The sequence below is a fragment of the Pseudonaja textilis genome, chromosome Z (genome assembly GCF_049901715.1).
Source record: "Pseudonaja textilis isolate UNSWEBS1 chromosome Z, rPseTex1.2, whole genome shotgun sequence".
Classification (NCBI taxonomy): Eukaryota; Metazoa; Chordata; class Lepidosauria; order Squamata; family Elapidae; genus Pseudonaja; species Pseudonaja textilis.
In genome coordinates, this window is record NC_142008.1 from 5497290 (window position 1) to 5511252 (window position 13963).

Sequence of the window (13963 nt, forward strand, 5' to 3'; positions counted from 1 at the left end):
GGTGGGATTCAAAAATCCCAGCGACTAGTTCGCTGCCCAGTTGCTGGGCGGGTGGCGCCATGGTGGTTGGGGCCTACCAGAATTTCCTGTTTCTGGCTTCTGGTGGGCCTGCAGAGCCTGTGGGAGGCTGTTTTCACCCTCCCAAGGGTCAGAGGCCTCCCCCGGGCCTCTGGGAGGGGCAAAAATGGCCTCCCCTGGCCTCTGGAGGCCCACCCGAAGCCAGAAACAGGTCCATTCTGGACTTCTGGAAGGCCTGTTTTCCCCCTCCCAGAGCCTCCGCGCAGACTCTTCACTTATCTCCATCGAAAATGGGCCCCCTGGAGACTCCTGGGAGGGGTGGGGGGGATCAGGGACAGCCGGTCAGTTGAAATACCAGTTTGACGAACCAGCTGTAATTTTAACATCCGGTTTGCCTGAACCGGTCCAAACCAGGAGAACCCCACCTGTGCTTCTAACAAAGAAAGTCAGTGGGGAAACCAGCTTTACCTAACAACCATGTGACTAACTTAAAAATGGCAATTCACAATTCTGGCAAGAAAGATCATAAAAGGGAGCAAAATTCATTTAACAACTTTCTCACTTAGCAATGAAATTTTGGGCTCAATTGTGGTCATATGTCAAGTTGATAAGTCAAATCTGCACAAGCTGAAGGAGGTTTCTCAGCTGCAGTCCCCCTGAGACACTAGCTTTCTCTTTGCAAGAATTGTGCTGCTCGGTTGCAGCTTTGGATGGAAAGGGAAAAAATAGCTCATTATGGCCTAGTTTAAAGCTACTAATTTGAAAGAAAAATCCACTGAGCTCACTCAGTAGGGCTTTCTTCTGAATAGTTTCGTTTATCATTTATGTAAGTTTATAGGATTGTTCATTTAAGTTCCTGTATCTTAAAGCACTGGACAAATGCCTACTCCCTTCCATCCCCATTGTCTTTGTGCATCTGCCTAATTATTGTCTCACATCATGATTTGTATTTTTTAAATTAAGGGAAACATTGATTCAATAAATATTGTTATAATGAATACTGCCTTGGCAACGCAGCACTTGGCATCAAACACTTACAGGCATATTACATAAGCCTCCCACACTGGAGTTCTGTATTATCAATAACTGCTATTTTGCAGCAAAAATAAGTAATTGTTTAGCATTCAGAGGAAAGTAATTTTAACATATACACACACAAACACACAGAGGAGAGAGAGAGAGATTGAGACTGCACTATCTTATTTCTGAATTATGTTTATATAGGTGGTCCTCAGTTTATGACCACATTTGAGCCCAGAATTTATATTACTGAGAGATATGATAAGTGAGTTTTGCCCCATTTTATGACTTTTCTTGCCACATTTGTTAAGTGAATCACTGCAGTTGTTAAATTGGTTAACACTGTTGTTAAGTGAATCTGGCTTCACTATTGGCTTTGCTTGTCAGAACGTTGCAAAAAGGTTTCACATGAACCTGGAACATTGCAACGGTCATAAATACATGCCAGTTGCCAAGCATCTGAATTTTGAATCACATGACCACGGGGGATGCTGCAATGGACATAATTTTTTCCACAATGGAAAAATGGTCTTAAGTCACTTTTTTCAGTGCTATTGTAGCTTTGAATGCTCACTGCACAAATCATTGTAAATTGAGGACTACCTGTATTCTGGAAAGAATTCTTCTCATCGTATGCTAATGCAGAGATGGAGAATGTTCTTCCTGATTTCCCTTTTGGGAGTTGCAGGACTACGTGTACTATACAAAATACCCAGATGCTGAATTCAACTCAAAAGAGACTTCAACTGTACTTCAAATTAATTATTTCAATTTCCACAGGCCAACGTTTTGTAAATTTCTTCCCTATTTTTCATGGCCTCCACTTTCCATGCAAGGACCTTCCTCATTTTGCAGAAATTTTTAAAATTATTTTTTTTTTAGCAGGAGGAGGCATTCCAAATTCTCTCTCTCTCTCTCTTGCCTCCTCCACTCAAGATGTAACTTCAGACGGGGGTCTAAAATTAACTGTCTGAAAAACAGAAGAACAGATTCCAAGCAAGAGCATTTTGCTCCCAACCAAAACTTTTCAGCTTATCTTGGTGTTCCTTATGCTGTCCAGCCAGTGTATGAGAATTGGATAGTTAGATAGCAGAATACAGAACATTCCTTACTGTATTCCATACGTGACTCAAGGAAGCTTAAAACAGGCTGCTTCGTTTTACGGGCAGTCCTTGACTTACAAGAGTTTATTAGTGACTGTTCAAAGTTACAACAGCACTGAAAAAAGTGACTCTATTCACACTTATGATCATTGCAGCATCCCCTTGGTCATGTGATTTACATTCAGATACTTATGACAGCTTGATCCCCTTTTGCAATTTTCCGATAAGCAACGTCAACTGGAAATCCAGATTCACTTAACAACCGTGTTACTAATTTAACATCTGCAGTCATTCACTTAACAACTGTGGCAAGAAAGGTCATAAAACAGGGAAAACTCACTTAACAACTGTCTCCCTTAGCAATGGATATTTAGGGCTCAGTTGTGGTTGTAAGTCGAGGACTACCTGTACAATATTTCACATAATGTTAAAGATATGGATGAATGGAATTATTTGGATTATGATTGTTATTTGGGTTAAACAGGAAGGTATTCCAAGCTGCCCAAGAAATAAGGAGAAGAGGGGGGAAAAAGTGACATGACAAGACTTCTCACACTGAATTAACATATTCTTTTGCACGTTGCAGTTTATTTCTGGTGGTGACCAAAAATTAACTCTCCCCACTATAAATTGATCCTTTGGCTTGCAGAGAATTGATTTAAAATCATAGCCTGCAATTACATGGAGCACTTTCTTAAGCACAGGGTACAGCTAGAAGCATGAAAATGAAATTTACTATAAATTAAAATATACATGGAGCTCCATGTCCTCTACAGCAGGAAGTCGGTATTTAATTTTAAATTAATTTACTGTGATCTTTGGTTGTTCTTTGGTTGTTCGGGTTTTCTCCCGCGTAAGATTCGAAGTATCTAGGCAAGCGTTTCGATGAAGTCTCATTCATCATCTTCAGGCTTCTGTCTCCGGCTCTGTGCTTTTCAGAGTAATGTGAGATTGCAGCTGCTTCCTCCTTTTAACTGCCAGTGGGGGTGGGACTTGATTGGGTGGGGGCTTGGCTGTGTTCTGATTGGGTGGGGTGTGTTCTCATTGGTAGGGGTTTGGTTGTGTTCTGATTGGTTGGGGGTTAGCCGTGTTCTGATTGGTTGGAGGCGTGTTCTGTTCAGGTGGGGGCTTGGCTGTGCTCCGGTTAGTCTTAGTTGCTGGGGATTTGAGCTGGTGAGTTGTGATCTTGCTGTTTGGCTTCTAGTTCGTGGTCCTGTTGCATCTTCATAGTGGGTGTCGGTTTGCTTCATGTATGGCTCGGAGGGTTTGAAGTGGGTAGTGATGCAGCTGTAGTGCAGCTTCTGGTCCATGGTCGTGTCTCATCTTCTGAGTGGGTGAGAGTCTGTTTTCTACATGGAAGTGTGGTGGTGGCATCTTGTGTGGCTCTCATGGGTGTGGGTCTGGTGTCCTTCTTCATGTTAGGTACTCGTCTGTTCATGAGGGCGGGTTTCCAAATGGCTGGAAGGCGGGAAGTGTCATCTCGTTTGTTCATGCTGTGTGGGCGTTTTTCTATCTCTATGGCTTCTCTGATTATTCTGCTGTTGAAGTGTTCGGTTTTGGCGATAGTTCTGGTGTTTTTAAAATCAATTTCATGTCCTGTGGCTTTGAGGTGTTGGACCAGGGAAGAGGTCGTTTCTTCTTTTTTGATTGAGTTCTTATGTTCTTCAATGCGTGCATTTATTCTTCTGTTAGTTTGTCCAATGTATGTGGTAGGGCAGGCAGTGCAGGGATTTCGTATACTCCTTGGTTTTCTAATTCGATTTTGTCTTTGGGGTTTCTTAGGATGGTGGATATTTTTCTGTTTGTGCAGAATGCTGTTTTGATGTTGTGTTTTTGGAGGATCTTGCTGATTTTGTCTGTAGTGCCTTTTATATATGGGAGGAGGGCTTTGCCGTTTTCTTGTTCTCTGTCTTGGATTTTGGTTGGGGTTTCTTTTTGGATTAGGTGGGTAATCTTCTTTCTTTGGAATCCATTGGCTGTAAGTACGTTGGTGAGAGTGTGTAGTTCGTTTTTGGTGTTGTTCATCGCTAAGCATTTTGTTCTGGAGATGAGTGTCTTGGCTACGGAATTGATCTGTGCTGGGTGGTGGTGTGAGAGTGCATGTAGATAGCGGTTAGTGTGTGTTTTCTTCTGGTAGATGGTGTGTCCTAGGGAGCCATTGGATCTTTTGTATACCAAGACATCTAGGAAGGGAAGTTGGTTGTTGGCTTCTGTTTCCATGGTGAATTGTATTTTGGGGTGTAGGCTGTTGAGGTGTGTGAGGAAGTTGTTCAGTTTTTCTTTCCCATGTGGCCAGATTATGAAGGTGTCATCTACGTATCTGAGCCAGAGTTTGGGTTTGTGGTCGTATTTTTCTAGAGCTTGTGTTTCAAAGTGTTCCATGTAGAGGTTAGCGATGACAGGTGAGAGGGTGATCCCATGGGTGCTCCTTCTATTTGTTTGTATTTTTGTCCATTGTAGGTGAAGTATGTATTGGATAGGCAGTGGTTGGTTAGATCTAGGATGTGCTTGGGGGGTTGTATTTGTTTTGGATGGCTGTCAAGGCTTCTTTTATTGGCACTTGGGTAAAGAGGGATATGACATGAAGCTTACTAGTAGGTCGCTAGGTTGTAAGTTTTGTTTCTTTATGATCTCGATGAACTGGAATGAGTTTCTTACGTGTGAGTTGATGGATTCTGCATAAGGTTGTAGTTGTTTGGCGAGAAATTTGGCTAGGTTTTGTAGAGGTGAGCCTATGGAGCTGACTATTGGTCTGAGTGGGGTTCCTTCTTTGTGTATTTTGGGGAGACCATAAAGCTTGGGGCATCTGGATGATTTTTCTCTGGGTATGATTCGTTGCTGGATTTCTTCACTGATGGGGAGGCTTTTATTTTGGATTTGGTAGTTTTTTCTAGGTAGGTGGTGGGGTCTGTCTTTAGGGGTTTGTATGTGGGGTCTTGGAGTAGGTTGGTTAGCTTGGTTTGGTAGTCAGATGTGTTCATAACCACTGTCGCATTGCCCTTGTCTGCTGGTAGGATTATTATGCTGGTGTCTTCTTTCAGGTTAAGTAGTGCAGTTTGTTCTTCTTTGGATAAGTTGCTTTTGGGTGGTTTGCTAGTGCAGAGGATGTTGGTGATTTGAGTCTGATTTTGTTAGCATCATCAGGGTTGGTTTTGGTCAGGCTGGTTTCAACTCCACATATGATGGTTTCTGTGGGGATGTGTTTGGGAGTGACAGCAAAGTTGAATCCTTTTGAAAGGACCTTGGTTTCAGCTTCAGTGAGGATCTTGTCTGAGATGTTGTGCAATGTTTGTTTCATGTGTGGCTGTGGGGAGGGGAGTTGGTTTCTGGCATTGTTGTAGTTTCCTGAGTTTGTTGGTGTGAGTATCTGTCTTGAGGGTGGTCTGTGTTTCGGCTCTCCAGACAGCAAGTTGTTTGGATTTGTCCCAAAGTAGAGGGTGAATCTTGTTGCTGAGTCTGAGGTGGAGTGTGAGGAGATCTTTGTTGATTTGGTCTAGGAGAAACCTTTTCGTGTGAAGTTCATTTCTAATTAGGGCCAGTTCTGTTCTTTTAAGGATGCGTTTGGTGGCTGCTGTGTTGGTGTGGAATTTCAATTGGAAGCTTGTGGGAATTAAATTTTGATCTCGGCAGTTGCATAGGAATGCAAGGTCACATAAAATGGAGGCTCTTTGGACTTCAAGTTTTTCATAAGTCCTGGTCAGATGGTGGGTTTCCTCCCGTAGAGGTGCAATATTTGTTTTCTGAGGTTTCATGGGTATTTATATGTGGATCTTTGGTTGTTCGGGTTTTCTCCCGCGTAAGATTCAAGTATCTAGGCAGCGTTTCGATGAAGTCTCATTCATCATCTTCAGGCTTCTGTCTCCGGCTCTGTGCTTTTCAGAGTAATGTGAGATTGCAGCTGCTTCCTCCTTTTAACTGCCAGTGGGGTGGGACTTGATTGGGTGGGGCTTGGCTGTGTTCTGATTGGGTGGGGGTGTGTTCTCATTGGTAGGGGTTTGGTTGTGTTCTGATTGGTTGGGGGTTAGCCGTGTTCTGATTGGTTGGAGCGTGTTCATCTGACTACCAAACCAAGCTAACCAACCTACTCCAAGACCCCACATACAAACTCCTAAAGACAGACCCCACCACCTACCTAGAAAAAACTACCAAATCCAAAATAAAAGCCTCCCCATCAGTGAAGAAATCCAGCAACGAATCATACCCAGAGAAAAATCATCCAGATGCCCCAAGCTTTATGGTCTCCCCAAAATACACAAAGAAGGAACCCCACTCAGACCAATAGTCAGCTCCATAGGCTCACCTCTACAAAACCTAGCCAAATTTCTCGCCAAACAACTACAACCTTATGCAGAATCCATCAACTCACACGTAAGAAACTCATTCCAGTTCATCGAGATCATAAAGAAACAAAACTTACAACCTAGCGACCTACTAGTAAGCTTCGATGTCATATCCCTCTTCACCCAAGTGCCAATAAAAGAAGCCTTGACAGCCATCCAAAACAAATACAACCCCCAAGCACATCCTAGATCTAACCAACCACTGCCTATCCAATACATACTTCACCTACAATGGACAAAAATACAAACAAATAGAAGGAGCACCCATGGGATCACCCTCTCACCTGTCATCGCTAACCTCTACATGGAACACTTTGAAACACAAGCTCTAGAAAATACGACCACAAACCCAAACTCTGGCTCAGATACGTAGATGACACCTTCATAATCTGGCCACATGGGAAAGAAAAACTGAACAACTTCCTCACACACCTCAACAGCCTACACCCCAAAATACAATTCACCATGGAAACAGAAGCCAACAACCAACTTCCCTTCCTAGATGTCTTGGTATACAAAAGATCCAATGGCTCCCTAGGACACACCATCTACCAGAAGAAAACACACACTAACCGCTATCTCACATGCACTCTCACACCACCACCCAGCACAGATCAATTCCGTAGCCAAGACACTCATCTCCAGAACAAAATGCTTAGCCGATGAACAACACCAAAAAACGAACTACACACTCTCACCAACGTACTTACAGCCAATGGATTCCAAAGAAAGAAGATTACCCACCTAATCCAAAAAGAAACCCCAACCAAAATCCAAGACAGAGAACAAGAAAACGGCAAAGCCCTCCTCCCATATATAAAAGGCACTACAGACAAAATCAGCAAGATCCTCCAAAAACACAACATCAAAACAGCATTCTGCACAAACAGAAAAATATCCACCATCCTAAGAAACCCCAAAGACAAAATCGAATTAGAAAACCAAGGAGTATACGAAATCCCTGCACTGCCTGCCCTACCACATACATTGGACAAACTAACAGAAGAATAAATGCACGCATTGAAGAACATAAGAACTCAATCAAAAAGAAGAAAGCGACCTCTTCCCTGGTCCAACACCTCAAAGCCACAGGACATGAAATTGATTTTAAAAACACCAGAACTATCGCCAAAACCGAACACTTCAACAGCAGAATAATCAGAGAAGCCATAGAGATAGAAAACGCCCACACAGCATGAACAAACGAGATGACACCTTCCGCCTTCCAGCCATTTGGAAACCCGCCCTCATGAACAGGCAGTACCTAACATGAAGAAGGACACCAGACCCACACCCATGAGAGCCACACAAGATGCCACCACCACACTTCCATGTAGAAAACAGACTCTCACCCACTCAGAAGATGAGACACGACCATGGACCAGAAGCTGCACTACAGCTGCATCACTACCCACTTCAAACCCCTCCGAGCCATACATGAAGCAAACCGACACCCACTATGAAGATGCAACAGGACCACGAACTAGAAGCCAAACAGCAAGATCACAACTCACCAGCTCAAATCCCCAGCAACTAAGACTAACCGAGCACAGCCAAGCCCCCACCTGAACAGAACACGCCTCCAACCAATCAGAACACGGCTAACCCCCAACCAATCAGAACACAACCAAACCCCTACCAATGAGAACACACCCCCACCCAATCAGAACACAGCCAAGCCCCCACCCAATCAAGTCCCACCCCCACTGGCAGTTAAAAGGAGGAAGCAGCTGCAATCTCACATTACTCTGAAAAGCACAGAGCCGGAGACAGAAGCCTGAAGATGATGAATGAGACTTCATCGAAACGTTGCCTAGATACTTGAATCTTACGCGGGAAAACCCGAACAACCAAAGATCCACATATAAATACCCGAGAACCTCAGAAAACAAATATTGCACCTCTACGGGAGGAAACCCACCATCTGACCAGGACTTATGAAAAACTTGAAGTCCAAAGAGCCTCCATTTTATGTGACCTTGCATTCCTATGCAACTGCCGAGATCAAAATTTAATTCCCACAAGCTTCCAATTGAAATTCCACACCAACACAGCAGCCACCAAACGCATCCTTAAAAGAACAGAACTGGCCCTAATTAGAAATGAACTTCACACGAAAAGGTTTCTCCTAGACCAAATCAACAAAGATCTCCTCACACTCCACCTCAGACTCAGCAACAAGATTCACCCTCTACTTTGGGACAAATCCAAACAACTTGCTGTCTGGAGAGCGAAACACAGACCACCCTCAAGACAGATACTCACACCAACAAACTCAGGAAACTACAACAATGCCAGAAACCAACTCCCCCTCCCCCACAGCCACACATGAAACAAACATTGCACAACATCTCAGACAAGATCCTCACTGAAGCTGAAACCAAGGTCCTTTCAAAAGGATTCAACTTTTCTGTCACTCCCAAACACATCCCCACAGAAACCATCATATGTGGAGTTGAAACCAGCCTGACCAAAACCAACCCTGATGATGCTAACAAAATCAGACTCGAAATCACCAACATCCTCTGCACTAGCAAACCACCCAAAAGCAACTTATCCAAAGAAGAACAAACTGCACTACTTAACCTGAAAGAAGACACCAGCATAATAATCCTACCAGCAGACAAGGGCAATGCGACAGTGGTTATGAACACATCTGACTACCAAACCAAGCTAACCAACCTACTCCAAGACCCCACATACAAACTCCTAAAGACAGACCCCACCACCTACCTAGAAAAAACTACCAAATCCAAAATAAAAGCCTCCCCCATCAGTGAAGAAATCCAGCAACGAATCATACCCAGAGAAAAATCATCCAGATGCCCCAAGCTTTATGGTCTCCCCAAAATACACAAAGAAGGAACCCCACTCAGACCAATAGTCAGCTCCATAGGCTCACCTCTACAAAACCTAGCCAAATTTCTCGCCAAACAACTACAACCTTATGCAGAATCCATCAACTCACACGTAAGAAACTCATTCCAGTTCATCGAGATCATAAAGAAACAAAACTTACAACCTAGCGACCTACTAGTAAGCTTCGATGTCATATCCCTCTTTACCCAAGTGCCAATAAAAGAAGCCTTGACAGCCATCCAAAACAAATACAACCCCCAAGCACATCCTAGATCTAACCAACCACTGCCTATCCAATACATACTTCACCTACAATGGACAAAAATACAAACAAATAGAAGGAGCACCCATGGGATCACCCTCTCACCTGTCATCGCTAACCTCTACATGGAACACTTTGAAACACAAGCTCTAGAAAAATACGACCACAAACCCAAACTCTGGCTCAGATACGTAGATGACACCTTCATAATCTGGCCACATGGGAAAGAAAAACTGAACAACTTCCTCACACACCTCAACAGCCTACACCCCAAAATACAATTCACCATGGAAACAGAAGCCAACAACCAACTTCCCTTCCTAGATGTCTTGGTATACAAAAGATCCAATGGCTCCCTAGGACACACCATCTACCAGAAGAAAACACACACTAACCGCTATCTACATGCACTCTCACACCACCACCCAGCACAGATCAATTCCGTAGCCAAGACACTCATCTCCAGAACAAAATGCTTAGCCGATGAACAACACCAAAAAACGAACTACACACTCTCACCAACGTACTTACAGCCAATGGATTCCAAAGAAAGAAGATTACCCACCTAATCCAAAAAGAAACCCCAACCAAAATCCAAGACAGAGAACAAGAAAACGGCAAAGCCCTCCTCCCATATATAAAAGGCACTACAGACAAAATCAGCAAGATCCTCCAAAAACACAACATCAAAACAGCATTCTGCACAAACAGAAAAATATCCACCATCCTAAGAAACCCCAAAGACAAAATCGAATTAGAAAACCAAGGAGTATACGAAATCCCCTGCACTGCCTGCCCTACCACATACATTGGACAAACTAACAGAAGAATAAATGCACGCATTGAAGAACATAAGAACTCAATCAAAAAGAAGAAACGACCTCTTCCCTGGTCCAACACCTCAAAGCCACAGGACATGAAATTGATTTTAAAAACACCAGAACTATCGCCAAAACCGAACACTTCAACAGCAGAATAATCAGAGAAGCCATAGAGATAGAAAAACGCCCACACAGCATGAACAAACGAGATGACACTTCCCGCCTTCCAGCCATTTGGAAACCCGCCCTCATGAACAGACGAGTACCTAACATGAAGAAGGACACCAGACCCACACCCATGAGAGCCACACAAGATGCCACCACCACACTTCCATGTAGAAAACAGACTCTCACCCACTCAGAAGATGAGACACGACCATGGACCAGAAGCTGCACTACAGCTGCATCACTACCCACTTCAAACCCCTCCGAGCCATACATGAAGCAAACCGACACCCACTATGAAGATGCAACAGGACCACGAACTAGAAGCCAAACAGCAAGATCACAACTCACCAGCTCAAATCCCCCAGCAACTAAGACTAACCGGAGCACAGCCAAGCCCCCACCTGAACAGAACACGCCTCCAACCAATCAGAACACGGCTAACCCCCCAACCAATCAGAACACAACCAAACCCCCTACCAATGAGAACACACCCCCACCCAATCAGAACACAGCCAAGCCCCCACCCAATCAAGTCCCACCCCACTGGCAGTTAAAGGAGGAAGCAGCTGCAATCTCACATTACTCTGAAAAGCACAGAGCCGGAGACAGAAGCCTGAAGATGATGAATGAGACTTCATCGAAACGTTGCCTAGATACTTGAATCTTACGCGGGAGAAAACCCGAACAACCAAAGATCCACATATAAATACCCGCGAGAACCTCAGAAAACAAATATATATATATATATATATATATATATATATATATATATATATATATATATATATATATATATATATATATAAATCTTTACTGTTCAGTTTGGAATCAGACCTTTTTGTTTCTTTGTTCCATTTCCTGCTGAGAGGGAACTATACCATCAAGCCAGATATATAAAAAAGAAAAAGAAAAACCTACGGTGTGATTCAGAACAGTAGGTAGTGAATTCCCTACTTTCAAAGTACGAGTAACGTATTAATCAAGCATTTCCCACAAAGCAAGAGGAATGAACTATGAAGGGATGGAGGTATTATTTAATAAGTCAATTCTGCTTGAAAAATGCTTCCTTAGGACTCTTTTGATGAACCTTGTAAGCCAGGGAATATCTCTTGATACTTCTTGTGGTAAGAGAACAGTAATTTGAGATAGGCGCTATATTGGTTTTCCACCAAACCTATAGAGGTAGTCCTCAACAGTGATGGAGCTGCAAAGCCTCCCGGGGGTCATTAAATGAGGATTTCCTGAACCAAAAACCATCTCACTGTGAGAATTAAGCGGCTCTTCCAAAGAAATTAGCCTAGAACTGTTTCAAGCTGTCCTGGATCCAATTAGTAAATTAGAAATTATTTAATCTGCTTTCTATAGACAAATAGTCATTGAATTACTCTTGGAAGAATGATTCTTCTGGGTTCAGTTCCAAGTGGGGAAAAAGACACTGGAAACATGGAGGCTGTTTGGAAAGATGGTTTAATGGTGGGCAGGACCACCACTTTGGAGCCTTGGAGCTCCAAAGTGAAAAGGACGACCGCATGCTTCAAGATGTTGGGTGAAGGACAAGAAGGAGCAAGAGGCTGAGAGACCCTTGGGCCCCACCTTAGTGTTTCCTGTTCCTGTGCAAGAAATGTATCCCATTGGCTGTCAGACTCCCAGGGGAGTGGGGTCTTAGCTAACTTTGTAGGCTTTGTCTGGACCACATGGCTTCACCTGAGTGCTGGCTGATGCAATCTTCCCAGGCCAGGTGGTGAGAAGGGCAGAGGCCTTTGTTATGGAGAATACTCTGGCCCAGGCCTTAATGGCCCATCCATTAACAAAGGTGGGGGTGAGCTTCTGCTTCTGAGTTTCTACTTCTCTTTTTAGGGGAAATATTCTGCCTTTTTAATATTTCCTAGATATTTAATTTTTCTCGGAGAGGGGTGGGTGTTAACTTCCTACATTACAACAGTTCGTTTAGTGACCATTTGAAATTACAACAACACTAAATACACGACATGACGGTTTTTCACACTTGCGGTCATTGCAGCATCCCCATGGTCATGTGATCTGGAAACTGACTCGTATGTGATCACTTTTTGTGACAAACAAAGTCAATTCCTTTGTTAAGATTTACTTAACAACCTTGTCACTAAGTTATCAATTGCAGCAATTTACCTGCAGTGGCTGGAAAAATCATAAAACAAGGCAAAACTGACTTTATAACCGTCTTGCATAATGACAGAAATTTTGGGTTCAATCGTAAGTTGTGGATTACCTGTATGGTTTCTTTCCTTTCCATCATTTGCTTAAAGTGTGACTTCCTGTATAGTTTCTTGGATTACCTGTATGGTTTCTTTCCTTTCCATCATTTGCTTAAAGTGTGACTTTTGGTGAATATATTGGAGGCCGGGTTTTTTCCCCCTCAGTGGACTGGGTGCACAATCCACTTTTTAAACAAAAATCCTATCGGGCTGCAAAAGAAAATGGAGGAAATAAATACATTTAGGGTTTTTTCTGCCAGGACAAGCAGCTGAAGGAGCAACTCTACACAAGCACAGCCATCGAAAGCCAGACTTCTGAGTTTTGTGAAGAGTTAAGTGAGTTGCAGATGGACAAGCTGTCAAAATCAGAAGTGGTTCTTCCACTAGCAGACCAGCAAGAGGTAATGGTGATGGCAAGAGCTTTCTGCTTTTTGCATGCCATTGGCTAGCCATGCTTGAAACTGCATGAAGTAAAATCAGCTGGGGTTGGTTGGTTTGCATGCCACCATATGCATGGGAACGGAATAGAATAGAATATTCTTTATTGGCATGATTGGACACACAAGGAATTTGTCTCCGGCGCAAAGACTTCTCGGTATACATACAAGGGACAAGTGATCATCATGAGATACAATCATCATAAATTACATTATAGAACCATCAGTGACACTCATAAGATGCTAAAGGAATAAGTGATAGGATAGATAGGAAGAAGAATAGTAATACAGCCTTAGTCATGGTTTGATTTCCTAGGGCATAAAGACAGCATTGTGGGAATTAGTTGTTTAGCAGAGCGATAACAAGGGATAAAAACTCTTGTCTCTAGTTGTTTTGGCATGCAATGCTCTGTAATAGCGTCTTGAGAGAAGGAATTGAAACAGTTTACGTCCAGGATGTTAGAGGTCTGCAAATGTTTTCACAGCCCTCTTTTTGACTTGTGCTGTATGCAGGTCCTCAATGGAAGGCAGGCTGATTGCAATTGTTTTTTTCTGCAGTCCTAACTACAGGGGTGGGATTCTACCAGTTCGCACCTATTCGATAGAACCAGTTGTTATTCTAAGTAGTTCGGAGAACCAGTTGTTAGAAGAAATTATTGGCCTAATCCTGTAAGGAAGGCAGGAAGGAAACATTCTGGTGT

The 13963-nt window shown here is 43.2% G+C and overlaps 1 protein-coding gene across 6 annotated transcripts in view; it reads left to right on the forward strand.

Moving 5' to 3' along the window:
* Positions 1-13963, forward strand: part of LOC113447963 (sodium channel protein type 5 subunit alpha-like) — a 381002-nt gene that overhangs the window by 279747 nt on the left and 87292 nt on the right. For 5 of the 6 annotated variants that reach the window (XM_087917483.1, XM_087917477.1, XM_087917478.1 and 2 more), the window contains one exon: positions 13086-13226. The exons of the other annotated variant lie outside the window; for it this stretch is intronic. In XM_087917483.1, the coding sequence (XP_087773609.1) occupies positions 13086-13226 (141 nt within the window). The remainder of the gene's footprint in view (positions 1-13085; positions 13227-13963) is intronic. 6 annotated transcript variants of the gene reach the window in all.